At 38.2% G+C, this 19,057-nt stretch overlaps 2 protein-coding genes across 6 annotated transcripts in view; both read left to right on the forward strand.

Moving 5' to 3' along the window:
* LOC308697646 (uncharacterized protein) overlaps window positions 1-3,752 on the forward strand; it is a 72,881-nt gene extending 69,129 nt beyond the window's left edge. For all 5 annotated transcript variants that reach the window (XM_081377026.1, XM_081377025.1, XM_081377027.1 and 2 more), the window contains 3 exons: window positions 416-727; window positions 2,527-2,844; window positions 2,929-3,752. In XM_081377026.1, the coding sequence (XP_081233152.1) occupies window positions 416-727; window positions 2,527-2,844; window positions 2,929-3,368 (1,070 nt within the window). In that variant the 3' untranslated portion in view covers window positions 3,369-3,752. The remainder of the gene's footprint in view (window positions 1-415; window positions 728-2,526; window positions 2,845-2,928) is intronic.
* A 5,731-nt stretch (window positions 3,753-9,483) lies between these two features.
* Window positions 9,484-13,938, forward strand: LOC308697645 (uncharacterized protein). Its single transcript, XM_081377023.1, has 2 exons — window positions 9,484-9,705; window positions 11,901-13,938. The coding sequence occupies exon 2, from the start codon at window positions 12,058-12,060 to the stop codon at window positions 13,546-13,548; it is 1,491 nt and encodes a 496-aa protein (XP_081233149.1). The 5' UTR covers window positions 9,484-9,705; window positions 11,901-12,057; the 3' UTR covers window positions 13,549-13,938.
* The last annotated feature ends 5,119 nt before the right edge of the window (window positions 13,939-19,057 follow it).

Consider the following 19,057-nt stretch of genomic DNA (forward strand, 5'->3'; position numbering starts at 1 on the left):
TTTTGAAACCAGTTTTCAAATGTTTGTGTTTGCAGGCCCCAAACTGCCGTTGTTATGGCAAATGTTATTATATACCACTTAGTTTTATACAGTATGTAACAGAGATCCCTGCTCCATCTCTCCATCTCCATTGAGAGAAACCCTTTGGTAGTGACATTCTTCTTAGATTGCTTTAAAATCTTGACAGTGTAATTGAGGCTTTAAATCTGAACTTTTGCTTGCTGAGAGTAAGGAGGGAAGCAAATTGGTGTGATTCTCGTAAATGTCAGCCAGCGGTCTTATTTGGTGCAGTTCGCTGCGGTGTGTGGATGGTGCAGAGAGAGATTGGAGGGTTTATTTGCAGTAACTACCTGTTTCTGTCATAAGAACATAGTAAATATATCATGATGTCCCCCATTTTGTCTCCATTTTTAAGGTCAGTTAAAATCTGTTATGGAACGAGTGCTGGAATTCGCCGTTAGTGAACTGACCAAAATTGTGGAAGACAGCTTTGACGACCTGCTCTTGGAGTTCACCAAGAAGGAGCGGGAAAACCAGATAATGAAAGAGCAGCTACAGGAAAAGAACATAGTGGCAACCAGTGACGTGGTTGCAGTGGTACCGGAAGACTTTGAAAATGACTCCGCCTCTCCAAGCAGTTCCAATGTAGAAAAGCAAGAGTTGAAAGGCCGGCAGGACCAATCACCCAAAAAAGAGTGGGAAAAGGATCAAACTGAGCCCACCAATGGTACAAAGTTCAAAAAGATATCATTTATATGAAATAGACATTATAAATGTCTTTAGTGTCACTTTTAATAAATTTAAAGCATTCTTGCTAATTAAAAGTGTTTTTTAACATACCGAAATGTAAAGTTGGATAGAATTGCTTCATTTTTGTTTAGAACAATGTGGGAAGAATTGAATCCAAATGAAATGTGCCTGCTGATAACATTGTTTATTTGCATGCAAGGTCTGCATTGTTTTAGCACACGGTTCACTAAAAGAATTATGAAAACCAGGTAACCGTACAAATGCAATTTATTTGGTGCAGGTGAACTGTCTTTCAGATCAGTTCTGAGAGCTAAGTTGCGGAGGATTCAGCAGATTACCCTGACAGTAATACTTTACTGTAACTGAATGTCAATGTAACAGTGTTCCTACATTGTGATTGGATATCAGGCTGGATATGCAGCTTTTTGGCATCATTTTCTTGTGATTTGACGAATTATAACTCCCACGATCAATAGAAAAATGCACATAAATGTCTCTTTTAAGTAAAAATGGCCATTGTTCAAAAACAGCAACACACCAAAACTGAATTTCCCCTGTTATTAACACATTATTTTGGCACGCCTCAGTTTATTGTTCAACAGTGGATAGACCAGAAACAAAAATACTTTGTTTTGCCATCTGTTCTTTGGGTTTCATTTAAAATTCTATTTTTAAGCTCTTATGTAAAAACAAAGCAGACCTGGCCAACAATTCGTCCCAAGATTGCTCTCTTTAAACATCCTCAGACAGATATTGTCTGTATTGCAGGTAATTAGTGAATAAGGGCATGTTTACACCTGGTCACTTCATGTGTTTTTTACTGATCAGATAGCTATCTGATTTATCAAAACGATTCCATTTACACCTGGTCACATAAATGTGTTTTCGCAAAACGGATATAAATCCGATATTCAATTCCCGTGCTATATGCAGATTTAATGGAGTTCACGTCACCGAAAGTAACAGATACGAGCTGCATTTTATTGATCAGCTAATTTCAAAATCAAAGACTGCAATAGGAGAGAGTGGCAACAGCAATGGTAAGATCATTTCGTTTCTTTACTTTAAATGAAGATGATTGTGCGTTAAGCGTCTGCGACTTTTTCACTTTGATTTGCGATAGTTTGCATGGTTTGATGAATAGATCGCTCATCTGCGGTGATGCTTGCTGCAGTAGCGCTGTCATATCTGGCTGTAACATGTCATATAACCCATGACACGCTCTCACACGTTTATTTTTTAAGCATTTTTTGGACGAGTAAAATTTACATATTTTGTTTCAACGACCAGATGCATTTACACTTGTCCAGTTTCGTCTGAAATGCGGCCCAGACCATCTCCTGAAGTGGTTTGAGCGATCGGATTTAAATCGGTCTCGAATGCGTTTCGGAGGGCATTTACACCTAGTCTTTTCACAGAAAACGCATGAAGTGGCCGGGTATAAACAGCCCCAGACCCAAGTGCTTGTGCTGAAACATGTTTGAAACATTGTTTTTCAGTTACTCTAACAATTTAATTCTAACTTGTAATTCTAAGTTGTTGCTTTCAAATGAAAAATCACTTTGCGAAATGTCCCAGGTATTTAAAAGCGATTTCTACATATTTACAAATTAAATACAACTAAATTCTTCTGGATCCTTGTTTGCTAAATCAGCAAGCAAAGTTCATTTGGATTTCCAGTTTAGTCCAGTGTATAACCCTGGAGTAAATTAAGCTTAAAAATAAGTCATTGTTCTTAATTTCCTCCTTAATTGATTTTTTTTTTTTCCTCAACAGAACCAGACAAGCAGACTGTCATTACAGTGGCTCAAGACTGGGTGCCCATCCTGGACAAAGTCTTTGGGCAGAAGTGGTGCAGTGACTTCTGGCAAATCAAAGAGGTCACCACCAGTATGGAGGAGCGCACCGAGCTGAGCTCGGGCTCGGTAACTAGCATGGACAGCCTAATCAGAGACGCCCTCATGCCGTCTTGCTTGGCCACTCAAAGGAAACTGGAGCTTGAGGTGGGACAGCCGCCCTGGTTGCAGGTAGACGATATGGAGGTCGTTTCGCTATCCTCAAACACACAAGGCGTTCCTGTCGTCAGCTCCACAGGTAGGTGGCGCTGTGCTGATGATCTAGTGCGGTTATTATTTAAAAGCATACCAACGTTTCAAGTCGCTCTCTTTTTATATACAGGCGACGACTCTCAAATCAGATCCCCGTCTATGTTGCAAAGACTCCTGACGCTTCCATCCCAGCTGCTCGAGGATGACGATGAGTCCATGGATGCTGTTCCCAATCAAGAAGTGTCCGTGGACCCAGCTGATTCGCGAGTCGGCAAAGGTTCAAAGAGTAACCAGGCGAATAAGAAAAAGGAAGTGGAGGATGAAGACGAGGTGGACGACGAAGATGACGACGAGACGATGGGCAGGTGTGAGTCCTCGAAGCCCAAAGGTAGGAGGAAATCCCATGCTTGCAAAGAGTGCGGCAGAAAGTTCAGCCGACCGCATCTTCTCAGAGCTCACCGGCAAACGCACGAGGAGACGCTCAACCAATGCCCACAATGTGGAAAGAGTTTCTCCCAGTCTTCAAGGCTTCAGGCTCACATACGGACGCACACGGACAAAACAATATGAGAACGTGTTCATATTCAGAGAAAATTTAGCAAATGGAAAGGGATGTTTTCAAATGTTTGTTTGTTTGCAGAGAAGAGTCAGACTCTCAAATTCATTTCAAGTAGGGATGCTCCGATCAGGATTTTTTTGCAGCCGATACCGACTATCGATTTCTTATCATTATCAGCCGATCCTGATCATTTAAGCTTTATAGAAGTGATATGTACGCTCTCTGTTGACTGTAATTGTTAGCTTCTTTTTTTTCAGATAAAGTAATACCACAGATGTTGCCTTGGTTATATTATTTACAGTAATTTTGTAATTGAGAATCAAATAAAGAAGCACAACAAATATTGATTTTAACATTTTTGATACGCCATTTTAAAAACAGCTTACTCAAAACACCATCCATATTAAGATACTTTGGCTTATTAAAGAGCCTACAAGACTTTATAACTGAACATAATTGCTGGCTGTCAGTCAGTGCAGTTACATTGTTGCTCCACAAGATGTTGAAATTATTTTAACTTTGAGCGCCACTTTACAAAGCTTAATCGATTAGCAACGAGTCACCTGGGTTACTCTGAAGCTGATGTTTCTCTTCAGTGGCGTTAATTCAGTGCATTGAACAGAGCTGATGCCAGTCATGGGAAATCCCCTTAAAAGGTTGAAAGGATACTACGACAAAGATATCGCTTTCATCTTCTGACAACTGATGGCAAACTGATTTTTTTCAAGAAAATATGATTTGACCTGAAGAATGAAAAATCCTCAGTTTCCCTGTCGCTGTCTGCTGTGTGTGTGTCTGTGTGTGTGTGTGTGTGTGTGTGTGTGTGTGTTTGGAGGAGCTGCCTGAGCCCTCCCTCAGACACCGATAGCAGACGACAGAGGTGGTGAATCAGGTTCGTTATAGACCTTATTCACAGCAACATCATCTTTGATTTTTTTATGAATGAAAGCAAGGCTGTGAGGGATAGACATATATCTCTTCAGTGGGATGTTCTACTATTTAATGTGTTTTTGGATTGTTCTGCTGATGAAACACTGCAAAAATATCTTTCCGAGAAATTCTAGTAGACGAACAACTCCCGCCAATATGATCTGTGGAAAATTATAAGTGATCTAGGGGCTTTATACAGCTTTTACAGCGGAGGCCATTGAAACCATGGTAAGTCTATCCCTCACAGCCTCACTTTCACACCTGTCATGGCGCTGCTCTGAATACGGTCTGTTAAATCCTTTAGCCAATGTTCCAATTTCTTTAGAACAGGACTGCGGCGCTAAAGTTTGACGTCATCAAATTGGGATCGGTTTGTGAGATCGGATCTGCGGCCAATCTATCGGAGCATCCCTAGTTTCAAGTACTGAAGGAAGTACAAAAAACTCGTAGCCTTTTTTGCTAGTTGAAAGGTACTCGGACATAAAGGATTTGTCATCTGACATGATTTAAAATGTTTTTTTTTTCCTTTGTTTTGGTTCCCTAATTTTGGGGAAAATTGGAAGAAACAAATACCAGTATCAAGCTGTGTACACAGTGTAAATATCAGAGTAGGGCTATATTGACATCACAATAAGATTGAAGAATTTCCTTTTTCCATTTGGTGTAATCTTTTCATAAAACTTTGTAAATATTTCATACGTTTAATGAAACTATCATGGAAAAGGAAAGGAGAGCAGTTGATAGATCCCTTGCAGCATGGTGGTCTTGTCTTTTTTTTTCTTTTTTTATACAAACTTTTTAAATGTGTAAAAATGAACAAGAGATAGTGTAATGCGTCTCCTGCGATCAAATCGACCATCTTTTCCTTACTGACTTATTACTCAACATGAAATACCTCTTATGTTCAGATGTCATACTGAATTTTTTATATGATTAAGGTTTTGACTTGTATGTCCGATTCTAAATTTTTTCTTTAACCTTTCACCATGGATAGAGGATGGCTTGCAGTTTTTGACTTGAAGTTGCACAATTGTCATCATCGCGTGACATGCACAACCAAGAAGCTGTCTTCAAGAGGCAAGGAGTTTAAGGATGAAGTTGGTGTTAGGAGGACAAGAAAAGTGCTTTGAAATGGTTATTGGAAAGAAACTTGAAGTTCCTAACCCTTCATATTCTTGTTTCAGTGACTATAAGCGGATCTGACTTTCCCAGTATCCTCAACTAGAGTAGTGTCTTCCTGTACTGATTGCGTTGTAGTGTTTGCATGGCTCTACATCTTGAACTTTGAGAAAGGCTCAGTTGCTGGTTGTGATATTTGGTTTTCCCAGCATCGGTGGCATACATCTAAATATGGAGTCTTCCTTATGGAAGCTGTTATCTACAGTTTTCAGAGAGGCAGACGAACCCTGCCCTATATCGAAGGGAACGCTAACAGCGAAGTCCTACTTGTTACGCACATTCCCTGAAGATTTACAATATAGCATGATTGGAAAAAAGTACAAGGTGTTACTGTTACTTCTTGGATCAATACCTCATCGATGGGACCATATACTTTGGGACTTGTTAAGGTCCTGTTCAAAAGAAACGTTTACAAATGGAACGGGACTTGCTGTTGGCCTACTTATTATTTGATTGTGCATTTAAAAATGTGGCTTATTTTGTTGAACACTATCTAATATCTCTGTAGGAAGGTACCAAGAACTTGCGACCCAAAGAGTACAATGAAGGGAACTGTATTTGAACATACATGCTCTTAAAAGATTGTAATTTTTTTTTGCGTTTTTTTTTTTTTCATTATGGGCCATTACATGTTATATAGTATTTTATTTGTTTTTTTTGTTTTTTCATTATGGGCCATTACATGTTATATAATGAGCCCTAAGGCCCTGTCCCAAATGGCACACTTCATATGCACTTGTGGTCTTACAATGGCTGCTGCGTGCGCATGTCAGTTCAGTCCACATTACGTCACAAAAGTGCGGACTCGGAGGAAGATTGCAAGGGCTTAGGGTTCCATTTGGGACAGGGTCTAAGCTTATTTTCAGGTATATAAGTATCTTAACGTGGTTTACACTTGGCATGTTTGGTAAAAAAAAAAAAACGAACCCTGGTGCGATTGCTCTGTTAGTGCGGTTCATTTGAATAAGTGTGAACGCTACCATCTGTACTCTGGTGTGCCTCAAAGAAGCGTGTCGAGACCGCTGAAAAGATGGGTCTCGCTCCGCTTCCAAACGAACTCTGGTGCGGTTCAAATGAAATATGAACGCAACGTGAACCAAAGAGACCAGGTGAACGCTTAGCAGACCAGGACTAAATGTGTTTTTTTGGTCCGAACCAAGCTACAAGTGTGAACACACCCTTAACTTCATTAGTAGACTATAAAGAAGTACAATATCTGTTGCTAGTGCCTAGATTTAATCATTCAAGATTTAAGCTGATTAATTCATTGTTTAGCACCATGCCTTTGCTAAGAACTTACCAGAACTCCTCCTTTCTCATGGTTAGTGCTTTCATCTGAACAGTCAGCTATAGATATTGTAGTAGTTCTCTTTATCCATGTTACTGCTAGTCAGATCTGACTTCTGTGTAATTAAAATTGTTAAAAAAACTTTGTTTGTTCCATCAATGCAGGAGAACGATACTGGAAAGGGATAATTCACCCAAAAATGAAATTACATTTCTCGAAACATCTTCTTTAAAGTTCCTCACAAGAAAGTAATTCATACAGGCTTGGAACAACATTAGGGTGAGTAAATTATTACAGATTTTACGTTTTTGGGTGAATTATAGTTGATTGATCCAAATGACTGAACAGGGTCTGGTGAAATTGGTATATTTCCAGTTGTTCTGGGTTACAATAAGCAATTTAAATTAATATTGAAGGACTAGAATTATGCATTTAGTTGAATGCAGTGAAATGGCCCCATGTACACTCATCTATTTATCACCATGAATTAAAGAAACTGCGCATGTATAATCTCTTTGGGGTGCAGCTGTTTATTCTGTTAGTAATAGCGAATGTGTGATGCAGTCTCTTGTAAAAAAAAAAAAAAAAAAGACATTACAACTTTGTGCGGTATGTAGTGCCTAAAATAGTTTATGTGTGCGCGTCTGCAGTCACTGACTTTCCATGAAGTTGATGGTGATAACTCAATTGACCAGCATTGATATCCTGTAAGAATGCTTTTGCCTGTTCATTTTTGTACCCTTTTTTATGAAGCAAAATCAACCTTATGCCAAACAGTCATAAAAATTAGTTCTAAGACCTTTGCAGTCATTCATTCTCCCAGAGAACTGCATTCTTACAAACTACTTGAGCATTTTGATGTTTTGTTTTATGTTTTGCATGATGACTCCTTTTATCTGTTTTATTAAGAATCTGTATTGCATTGTATTGAAAAGAACTCTTCTTCAGACCAATTGGATCAACTCTTTTCCATGGATGTTTAGTAGTTTTCTGTTGTGTTAAGAGTAGCTCTGAATGGATTATAGAGGATCAGCATTTGACCAATAAATGCCAAGTATTACGTTTGTACCATTTACTTTTCCTTTATTTTATTTCTTTTCTCCAGTATATATTTTGCACTGTTATTCCACACATCCATACCTCAGTTTTGTTGGTAGTCTGAAAGCTTTACATGGAAATCAGATTTTGTTTGTTTGCTCAGTTCATTACCTCAGGACCTTTTCACATATAGTTGCATGGTGAAAATAGACAATTACATGTGCTCCGTTAAATTTTAATTAATGCCTTTGCGTTTACATTCAGTAATAATTTTGTTGAAATAAACATCTCTAAATTGGGGGGAAAAGTGTTTGGGTGATTAATGAAAACTCTACTTAATTCATATTTGTTACACTGTAAAAAATTATGTGACCAATAAGTTATGACAACGTATGTTTTTTGACAACTCATTTTTTTAAGTCAGTTTAATGTAATTTAAGTTGAAATTACTTCAACGTCCAAGTTGGTTGTACTTAAATTTAACGCAACTTTTTTTTTTTACAGTGTAATTTACAGAAAATCATTGTTTTGATCCAGGTAATTATGAACCACATGCACAGAAAATCAATGCTAAATCTAATTCTTTTCAATGTTGCAGAAAATTTGGTCAATGATCAGAAATTGTTACTATAGGGAAGTTATATATTTGTTTTTGGTTGAATGATTTTGATTTGTTTTTACATCTTAAGAATGCCTGTTATAACCAGCATTTACTTTTTCAAAAGGTGGGGGGGGGGGGGGGTTCTATCACTGAAATGTCTTTTAATGTGACTTGAAGTAGTTGTACATCTGAATTATGGCAATACATTAAAAGGTGGAAAATTGCATCCATTACACCCTTTGTCATTTTTCATTCTGAGTCTTGAATTGTATCTTGTATTATCCATAATCTCTGCTTCCTTCATTCATACCAGTGCATTTTTGAGTTGGGTGCGTTTCTAAACTCTATGGACTACAGCTGGGATCATGAGAGATGAATGTTTTTCCGAAGCCTGGATCCACAGATGGGCAAAAGACAACCAAATAAATATCCCTAAGCGTGTTTTAGCTTTCTAATAAATTCTACAGTAAAGTCCTCCAGCTAGATGCAATTCGAAAAAGACTTCCTGTTTGATGCTATTGTGATGTACTAAGCAATAACAGATGTTAGTAACCACATCCACAGCACAACACATACCTCTTATGCATTTTATTTGATTCATTTTTACCATTTACTCTCAATATTTTGTAGGCTACAGCAATTTATATTATTGGCATTTTATGCATAAAAGACAAAAGAATAGAATAAAATAATATTTTAATTTATTACTAATGGCCCACTTGTCATTTAAAATGGAATGCAGGTCTCATAATTTACACATCATTGCTTGATGATAACCATGCAATATCTATCCACTTCATAACAACTCTGGAGTGTCCGGGCATGTGATGCTCCTCTCTAGCACTCAGCTTTTGTCATGAGGGGTAACTGCTGATGGGTGTTCCTTCAGATGATGCATGATAGCACTAAATGAGCAAGAGTATGAAAACACATCTGGTCGCACAAAACACTATTAGCTTAGTACGTGCAGATGTTCATTTCATTTCCCTCGACCGTGCGTCCTTTGATAATACGCACGAAAACGAGCGTTTGTCGGAAGTAAACAAAGTAGCTGCTCAGAAAACGGTACTGCTGCGCGCGCATTTACATTTTTACGACGGAAGTACAACGGCTGAAACGGAGGAAAGCGACAACTGGAGTGAAAACGAAGCGGAATTAGTCAATGAGAGGGAGGAGAGAGGGGGAAAGAAGGAGTGTGTGCGACAGGGAGGCTGCTGGACGCTGGGGCCGAGGTGGACGTGGCGGGTCCGGCAGGGGTTTGGTGTGGGTTCCGCTTCGGCGCGTTGACGGCCGAAAAAAGAGCAATGAACAGGTAAAAAATCGCCGAGGCGTCCTCACGAGCGTTTTTATTCGCGTTCTCCTGTCTTCATCTTTTTTTTCCTCCTCCTGTCTCTCCTGATAGGTAGTGATGAGAGTGTGCATGTACCGCGCAAGTCATGCAACTCACCACATACGCTCTTCAATCGCAGCGAGCGTTTTTGCATTGTTATGCAAAGGTGAACGAATCGACGTTTACGTTCGAAAGTTGCAGCTGGCTCAACTTTCCCTCAGCGGATCGTTCAGTTGGCTGATGCAGCGACGTTCAGCTACAAACAAGATGGCCACTGGCTCGCGCATGCTGAAGCTGTGGCATTTTCACCCTCCTGTCTTTGTATGTTCTTCATCACCACCGCTGGAAACACCGAAACGCGCCCTGCATGCCGATATACCCGCTATTCGCTACCCGTTCTGTGCTCGTATAACACGGTCGCCGTTACCAGGCGTCGTGGATTAAACGGTTCTCTTGGTGGAAAAAGAAAATGCAAAAGATTTATTGTGTGCAAAAACGCCGCCAGATTCAAGAAAGGCAGCAGAAAAGTGCATGATGCGTGGCGAACTAGCGAAGCTACCTTGACTAGTTGCTTAGTGATTCTCGGTAAAAAAAAAATCAACGAGCCTTTTTGCGCTTTTTTACAAAGTACATCTAACGTTACGTAAAGTTTTCTTATATTTTTTATTTTTTTTTGGTTCTGTCTTCCTATTTTTCGCCGGCCCAAATTTGTACTTCTAGACAGTCAGCACACACAATTACACAAATGACGCGACGACGTTGTAATTATACACTTATAAGCTTGAGTCTCCCTCTTTTGTTTTGTTCCCGCACAAATTTGCTTGGTTTTTATATTTTGTGTTACTATTTCATAAAAAATTCTGATGTAAACATCTGGTTGTAATGATTCTCCAATGTGTCAGATTGACTTTGACATCTTGATGTGAAAATGCGTGTCATTTAACAGGTTAATGTTTTCATTCATAGCTGATGCTATAAGCATTTATTAGTGTACTGCAGAGCAAAAATATAACAAAGGTGTCAACTAATTTTGAGTTTTGCATAAACAGGTTTGTCATGCAGTCAAGAAACAGCCATTTTGAAATGACTTTTGAAGTGTGCAAAATATCAAATCATGTGAATCGGTGTTTGATCTAGCATTACTTTTTAAACTTTTGCCCTTAGTGTAGATAAAATTTTGACAGCTAAAGTCCTGCACATGGTGCTTTCAAGTCGTGTCAGAGTAATTGCATTCATGTGTTCAGTCCAAATGAATGCCACCAAATAAAAATGAGCCTACCAGTGGAAAACTGATCATCACAACCGAATCAAATCAATAATGAGAGATGGCTTGAAGTCATAAGATGTAATTGTGAATTGTGCAATTGTACAGTATAGTTGTTATACATTTTGTTCATTGTTTATGCATTGCAATAAAGCTAGTCAGTTACCAGGTCTGTGATGAAACTTGTGTGAATAAACTATATTTCCCATCATTCTCCATTGCATATAATTAGATATATAGATAGATAGATAGATAGATAGATAGATAGATAGATAGATAGATAGATAGATAGATAGATAGATAGATAAAGCATCAAGTACACAACTAATGTGCATCCTTTGCTCTTCATTATGTTATATTATGTTTGTTGGGAAATAAAAAAGATCACAATATGAAATTGTCCACCAAGTCTCAACTTAACTCAATCTTTATTCCTAAAGCATATTCAAAGCTATCAAGGTAGGCCAAAGTGCTTTACAGAAAATAAAAAAATACATAAAACATTACACTTTTCTAAATCATGATGCCCAAAATGACAAAGTTATTCAAATGCAAATAAAAATAAGTCAGAATTCTGATTTTAAAGACATCAATACAGTCATGGATTTAAATCGTTAATGGAAAACTATTCCAAAGAAAGAACACCAACTGTTGCTAGGCGTGTGTTGGTTCTCCTCCGTCTTTGGCAATGCGTTTTGCACTGGTGCATCATTTTCCTGTGGAACACAGCACCAAAAAATGATTTGATGTTGACATGGGCTCAAACTTTAACAACAGGATATGAAATTTTGGTACCATTGTGCAAAATCTTTTCTGAAGTTATTACGATTTTTATACTAATAAAGGGACGTTCAATTGCGGTTTAAATGCTGTACATTGAATGTTTTTCTTTGTTTGTTTCCTCTCCATCCAGGAGCCAGGGGACTCACGGTTGTTCCTAACCCAGTTCAGAGGTTGCCTTGGCAGCAGTGACAATCCCCGCTCAGGAATCCCGCTTTTATCTCTGTGAAAGTAAGGTATATTACTCATAACGGAAGCTTCGGTCAGGCGGTGGACTAGCTTCCACCAGGATGGCTGAGTTGGAGACAGAATGCATCAGTTTAGGACTAAATAATTTGGTGTCGGAATGCGACTCTCCGCCACTTGACTCTTTGCGAGCGGAGTGCGCCACGCCGACCTTAACCATGCTCTCGTCAGAATGTAGCACGCCTACGCTCAGCTCGCTTGCGTCCGAGATCGTGGAGCCCATGGCTATGCTGCCGTGCATCAAAAGTGAGCCCGACCTCGACCCCATCAGCACGGTGGACCTCTCGGTGATTCAGCCCCTGTGCACGGCCGAGCTGGGCTCCGAGCAGATCAAGATGGAGATCAGCGGCCTCGACTACATCAAATCGGAGCACCACAGCGACCTCCATTCCTTCCACAGCACGGAGCTGGACTCCTACAAGTCACACTATGAACCCAGCCTGGTGTTCGACTACATCACCCACGTCTCGGACAGCCTGGAGTACATCAAGTCGGAGCAGCATTCGGACCTGCACAGCTACTACGCCAGCGAGCTCGCCGCCATCAAGACCGAGTACGAACCCAACCTCATGTCCAGCCACATCAAGACCGAGATGAACACCCTGGAGTCCATCCACATGGCGGAGCTGCGCACCGAGCTCAACAAGCTCCGGCCCGAGACCGTCATCGACGGCATGGGGAAAATGGACTCGGATTTCCCCTCTGGAAACCTTTACGAACTGACGTCCGTCCAGGCCAACAAAGCGCCTGCTGCGCACAACCAAACCAGCACAAAAGGCCACGGGCCACGCAAACCTCGCAACCTCACTGGTGAGAAGCCGTTCTCTTGCACTCAGTGCGGGAAGAGCTTCAGCACCCTGGGTAACCTGAAGACTCACCAACGCATCCACACCGGCGAGAGGCCTTACACTTGCTCCCAGTGTGGGAAGAGCTTCGGGCAGGCCGGTAACTTGAAAAGGCACCAGCTCATCCACACGGGGCAAAAACCTTACACCTGCGCACACTGCCCGAAGGGTTTCACCAAAGCGGACGACCTCCGCTCGCACCAGCGGCTGCACACGGGCGAGAAGCCGTTCAGTTGCGCCGAGTGCGGGAAGTGCTTCAGTCAAACGAAGGAACTCAAAGCCCACCAGTTGAGCCACACGGGAGAGCGGCCCTTCTGCTGTTCGCTGTGCGGCAAGAGCTTCACTAAAGAGACGAGTTACCGCAATCACCAGCAAATCCACACGGGCGAGAAGCCGTACAGCTGCGCCCAGTGTGGCAAATCTTTCAGCAATTCAGGGGTCCTCAAAACACACGAGAAGATTCACTCCGGGGAAAAACCGTTCGGCTGCACCCAGTGCGGCAAAAGCTTTGGCCGCTTGGGACATCTTAAAGCACACCAGCAAATTCACTCGGGCGAGCGGCCGTACACCTGCCAGCAGTGCGGGAAGAATTTCAGCCAATCAGGTCATCTCAAAGCACACGAGCAGATTCACAAAAGAGAACGGCCAGATCTTAGCAGTGGCAGCAGTCTCAGTAACGATAGTAGCTGAAATAAAACCTCATTACATCTCAAAAAGTATTACTCTTTTTTTATTTTATTGCTTTTCACTTCTTTTTTAGTTTCTTTTTTTAAAATAAAAGCTACAATATATATAAATATATTATAAAATATATATGTTTCATTATGTTTTCATACCTTACGTCTCTTCTTTTCTTAATATCTTCTTTTGGTTACAGTCGTGACTGATTTTCTCTTATGAAAGTGTCTATGTTTGGGATCGGTGAGCTTACAGAGAGTCTTTGTATCTTGTCTGATCTGTGTCGTAGTGAGTGCCATTCTAGTTTCTTTCCTCCAGTAAAATACTCCGTGTACACGTTTATTGATAATATGTAATTCCTAAACCATGTACTGGAATGAATTATTAAAGAAACTAATGTTTAAAAAACCCGAAAACATCTGCTGTTATTTTTTTAACCGAGTTTCAATAGGTTTCTCACGTCTCCCTTTATTTACAGCAATGGTTGATAAATGCAAATGAAAAAATGGTTGGTACAATTTTTGTTTTCCTGGTGTTTTAAGGCTGGTGTGTGTCACCTACTTGATTGTTTGAGTTTGGCTATTTTGGGATTTATTGAAAATATCATCTGTAACTCTTGCACCCAACTGTTAAATTGGCATCAATGAAACCATGACAAACAAGTTCTGCACCTGTAGGTTTCTGGTCTACTTCCAGTCCAGTAAAAGCTTGATTTAATATCAAAGATGAATGTAAGTGATAGAATAACCAATTCTTAGAAGAAGCTGGAACTAGACTCTCTTAAACTCTTCTTTTTCATTTCTTATTAGTTCCAAGTTGCTGTTTAAATGTTTTGGCGTTCTTATGAGTCATAAAGTGTTTAGGACGATTTGTTGACTGTAGCTCAAACTCTGTAGCAAAATCACATATGTTTTCAGTCAAATTTATTTTTAAAAATAGTTAATCAGCAAAGTAAAGTTTAGCCATGAAAAAGTCCAGTTCTGAACTGTGGAGTTATGTACATCAGATGCATTTCAGACCAAGAAATTGGTGATTTGGATTTTGAGGTAAATAAAAGCAGACATTATGCAAGAGCGTTCATCCCGGAAGTTAAAAATGTAATCTCTCTCTCTCTCTCTCTCTCTCTCTCTCTCTCTCTCTCTCTCTCTCTCTCTCTCTCTCTCTCTCTCTCTCTCTCTCTCTCTCTCTCTCTCTCTCTCTCTCTCTCTCTCTCTCTCTCTCTCTCTCTCTCTCTCTCTCTCTCTCCCCTCCCCCCACACATTAATTTATGTGTGTGTAATTTTAATGTGATTCTACGGGCCAGTCTCCACATGTTTTTATCTCTGGAGCTAATGATATTCGCAAGTCCTGTGAGAATCATTGAACTTGGTTTGTTTGACTCCAAATAGTTATTATGGATGTTTATCACCTAATTGGTGTCCCAATAGTCTCATCATTCAAGCCAGTCTAAAGTAGGCTAATGTAAACTTAGCATGAACTGAAAAGATCTGGATGTTTTTTTTTTTGTTGCTGTGTGTGGGTTAAAATGAAACATTATGGCAATATCAACATATGGTTATTTTTTTATTTTACAGGCAGTTTTATTGTCTGCTCATGGCTAGAGCTGCATTAAGTAATGTTAAATGATTTACAGTAATTGCCAGTAGGTTATTTTTAAGGATGTGGACTGATAGCACACACAAACATAAAGGCTTAATTCCCTGCTGTTCCAGGGCAATTATCCATGCAGTTAGTGAACTATATATTTGAGGAGTTGTTGTACTAACCACAATGACTTGAAGCTGTGTTTTGCCTATAATGGTCTTCTGAGTCAGATCTGTATTCTTGCTGTATTTTATTGATATATTTTGCAACATTGGATACCACGAAGGATACAAAGATGTAATTTGTATTACATAATCAGATTCCAAAAAATTAAGTAGGCCTACTTGTGAGATTATATAACATTTTAAAATACTTGTGAAACTCCCACTACAGTTACTTTTATATTGATTACATGATGTTATTCTCACAATGAATTATTCATAATTCATTGATTCTCCCTACTAAGCTCTCCCTAAGAGCTTATATTCGTTCAGAAGGTCTTCCAGGTTTGTGGAACTGCATTCAAATACCAGCCACTAGTCATGAGCCTGAAATCACTGAAAACTGAGACAGCATTTGATCACTGGATTTACACAAATCATTTCACTTTTAAGTGTTTTTTCAACATTGCATTTCTAATCAGCTCCTAACGACCACATTAGTTATTATTTGAATTATCACTCAGTTTTTTAACGTATTACTGTCTCTGGAAGGCTTTTGTCTTTCAAACACATTAACATGTACAAATTCATGTCACTTCATATTTACATGCAATGCAGGGATTCCCCAGGTTTTTTGGTCAGCCGAACCGGAGCTAATATATTTACTTGAAGTTTTTAGATTTTTTTTAATGATTTGTATTCTTTATTTTATGATTAAATTACTTAATAGGTTTTCATTAAACTCACAAACCCCTGCAGTTCCTTCACAAACCACCCTGACATGGAATATGTTTTCTTTCTCTTTGCATTTTTATATCAATATGGTACAAGATTACCCTATTGAAATTAATGTGATAAACGAGTTATGGCAAAAATAATCAAAATGTAGTCTTAGATTATATTACCTTAAATGTGTAATGTAACATGTTACGTTACTAACTACTAACTATTTGTAAATAGACCTACACTGTAAAAATGAATACGCTATATCTAATCAATAAAATTGTGGCAACAGATTACAAGCAATATTAAATTTAACAAATTAGAATTGAGTAATAATTAATCAAATTAATTCCTTAAAAGTTAACCATTTAAAATGAGTAAAATTGACAAAACATTTTTTTTATTGTTTTTTTTTTATTGCCAACATTGAAGACACCTGATGTTAACAAGCAGAATCACTGAAGGAGAAAACCATAATTTTAAGTCACCATTATGGTGATCAGTGTTTGTTTTAGTTGGGCTCTTGACCCTTAAATCATTACTTTACATTTTGTTTGGCTGCTGTACCTGAGTTATAACAGCCAGATGAACAAAGAGAAAAGGTGATCTGATGGTGTTGGTTATGTTTTAACATAATCATTATTTCACAATCATTTGACCTGAATCTCTGAACTCATATAGAGCCCGATTTACTTGGGAACCTAATTTACCAATTTAGGTTTACTTTATTAATTATACCAGCACTGTTCTTGCACAGTATAATATTTTGAACTTTTACAATCTAATCCAAAGATTTTTTAAATGTGTCTCATATACAATATATATATTTAGTTTTTAGACACACAGACATCAATAATCAGCCTGTGAATCTCAACAATGATGACAATTATAAAGCATGTTGCAGTGCATTCTGGGTGCCACCAATCAAAACTCATTCATGGCTCCCATCATACATTGCTGCATGAATAAATAATGAGCTTATGATCAGAGGTGATCTGTTTGTCACCATTGCTGAGATTCATACGCTAATTCTTGATGTCTGTGTGTGCCTACATGACCATTATTTTAAATTGATTTGATCATGGATTTCATTGAAAAGGCTACAAATATTATGCTGTTCAAGGACAGAGCTGCTATAATTAATAAAGTAAACCTAACTCAGAATTTGGGCTCTATATGAGTTCAGTGATTCAGGTTAAATGATTGTGAAATAATGATTATGTTAAAACATAACCAACACCATCAGATCACCTTTTCTCGTTGTTCATCTGGCTGTTATAACTCAGGTACAGCAGCCAAACAATATCTAAAGTTAATGATTTAAGGGTCAAGAGCCCAACTAAAACAAACACTGATCACCATAATGGTGATTTTAAATTATGGTTTTCTCCTTCAGTGATTCTGCTTGTTAACATCAGGTATCTTCAATGTTGGCAATAAAAAAAAAATGTTTGTACATTTTACTCATTTTAAATGGTTAACTTTTAAGGAATTAATTTGATTAATTATTACTCAATTCTAATTTGTTAAATTTAATTAATAATATTGACTGTAATCTGTTGCCACACTTTTATTGATTAGATATAGCGTATTCATTTTTACAGTGTACCCAGCACTGAAGTTGGTTTTTAATCCAAAAGTTACCATTAAAATGTTTAATACGGAATTATGGTGATGTTTGATTTCTAAAATAGGTAAAATATTTCTAAGATAATTTCTTCTGTAGGATGCCGAAATCTTGACATATTTTTTACACCCAGGATTCTCAGGTCAGCCACCAGAGGTCTCTGTCACCTCATCATCGACACATCTGCTCAGATTCCGAGAATCCTCCGAACAACCTTGTAAGTAATCAAACCAGCATTTCTGTAGTTTATCTAGCCTAGCCTATTCATGTCTTAATACACACCTGTATATTCAACTCATTTTAATTGGGTTCTCCACTCGTGGGTTATGATTTAAAACAGGCCTGTTCTGTTTGCTGTCTGCTTCATTTTTTTTAACAATAAACTAGTGTATTACTGTGTTCAGATGCCACTTGATGTCAGCTTTATGTAAAACGTGGGTCCTAAAGCAAAACCTATAATTTTGGTGTTCTTTTTTTTTTCTCTTTTTTTTCTCTTCTTTTTTTTTTTTTTTTTTTTTTTTTTTTTTTTTGGCTTTACAGATTTAACTCTGTACATGGATTATAGTCACATTACACGTTGAGACCAGAAATGTTAAAGACTGTTAATGTCTCCTTGACAGGTTTGCTGGTGAAGATCAAGGATAAAAGTAAAAAGTAACCTAAAAACTGAAAGAGCCCTGAACCTTATTAGACACTGGGGAGCGCCACCTGCTGTCTGTGCACTGTAGGTCTTTTTTGTTTTGTTTTTGTTTTTTGCATAAAAAAAAAAATAATTGATTGGATTGTTAGAAGCCTAATGTCATTTCAGAATGAAATGAAGGTATGACAAGTGTAAGAATTATGTAGAACCAGGAAATGCTGTTGCTGTTTGCAGATATATTACAATAACACACTAAATATATTTTATAATTAATGAGACACTTTTATCACACTCTTAAAGATAAAGGCTCCTAATGTTTTTTTCATTTTTTTTTCATGTAAGAACCATTTTGGTTCATCAAAGAACATTTCAGTGAACAGTTTGTTGAACCATTGTTTTTTTTACACAGTGAAGATCATATTAATAATCTAAAGAATCCCTTTTCCACTATAAAGAACCTCTTGTACACTGTAAAGTTGTATGTTAAAGGTTCTTCATGATGCCAATGAAGAACCTTTATTTTTAAAAGTGCGCTTATTTAAATGCCTTTATTTATTATACCCTCCATCTAATATTATTCATAAATAAATGTATCCCACTTTAAAGAGGTGAATTCTACAGCAGAATACACATCTTTAGATATATAGATAGGAATGCATATTTTCTGCAAATACGTCATTTCATAATTAAATAAGTTAATTGAATGAAGTCATTTTCATCATTTTATTTAAATTTAAAATTGCCCAAAACGCCGTTTTATTTGGTTTCCAGTTTTGTGCATACAGC

Source organism: Scardinius erythrophthalmus (assembly GCF_964197995.2).
Source record: "Scardinius erythrophthalmus genome assembly, chromosome: 10".
NCBI lineage: Eukaryota > Metazoa > Chordata > Actinopteri > Cypriniformes > Leuciscidae > Scardinius > Scardinius erythrophthalmus.

Excerpts from the sequence above, each read along its gene's own strand:
- LOC308697645 (XM_081377023.1), top strand. The coding sequence starts at position 12,058 with ATGGCTGAGTTGGAGACAGAATGCATCAGTTTAGGACTAAATAATTTG.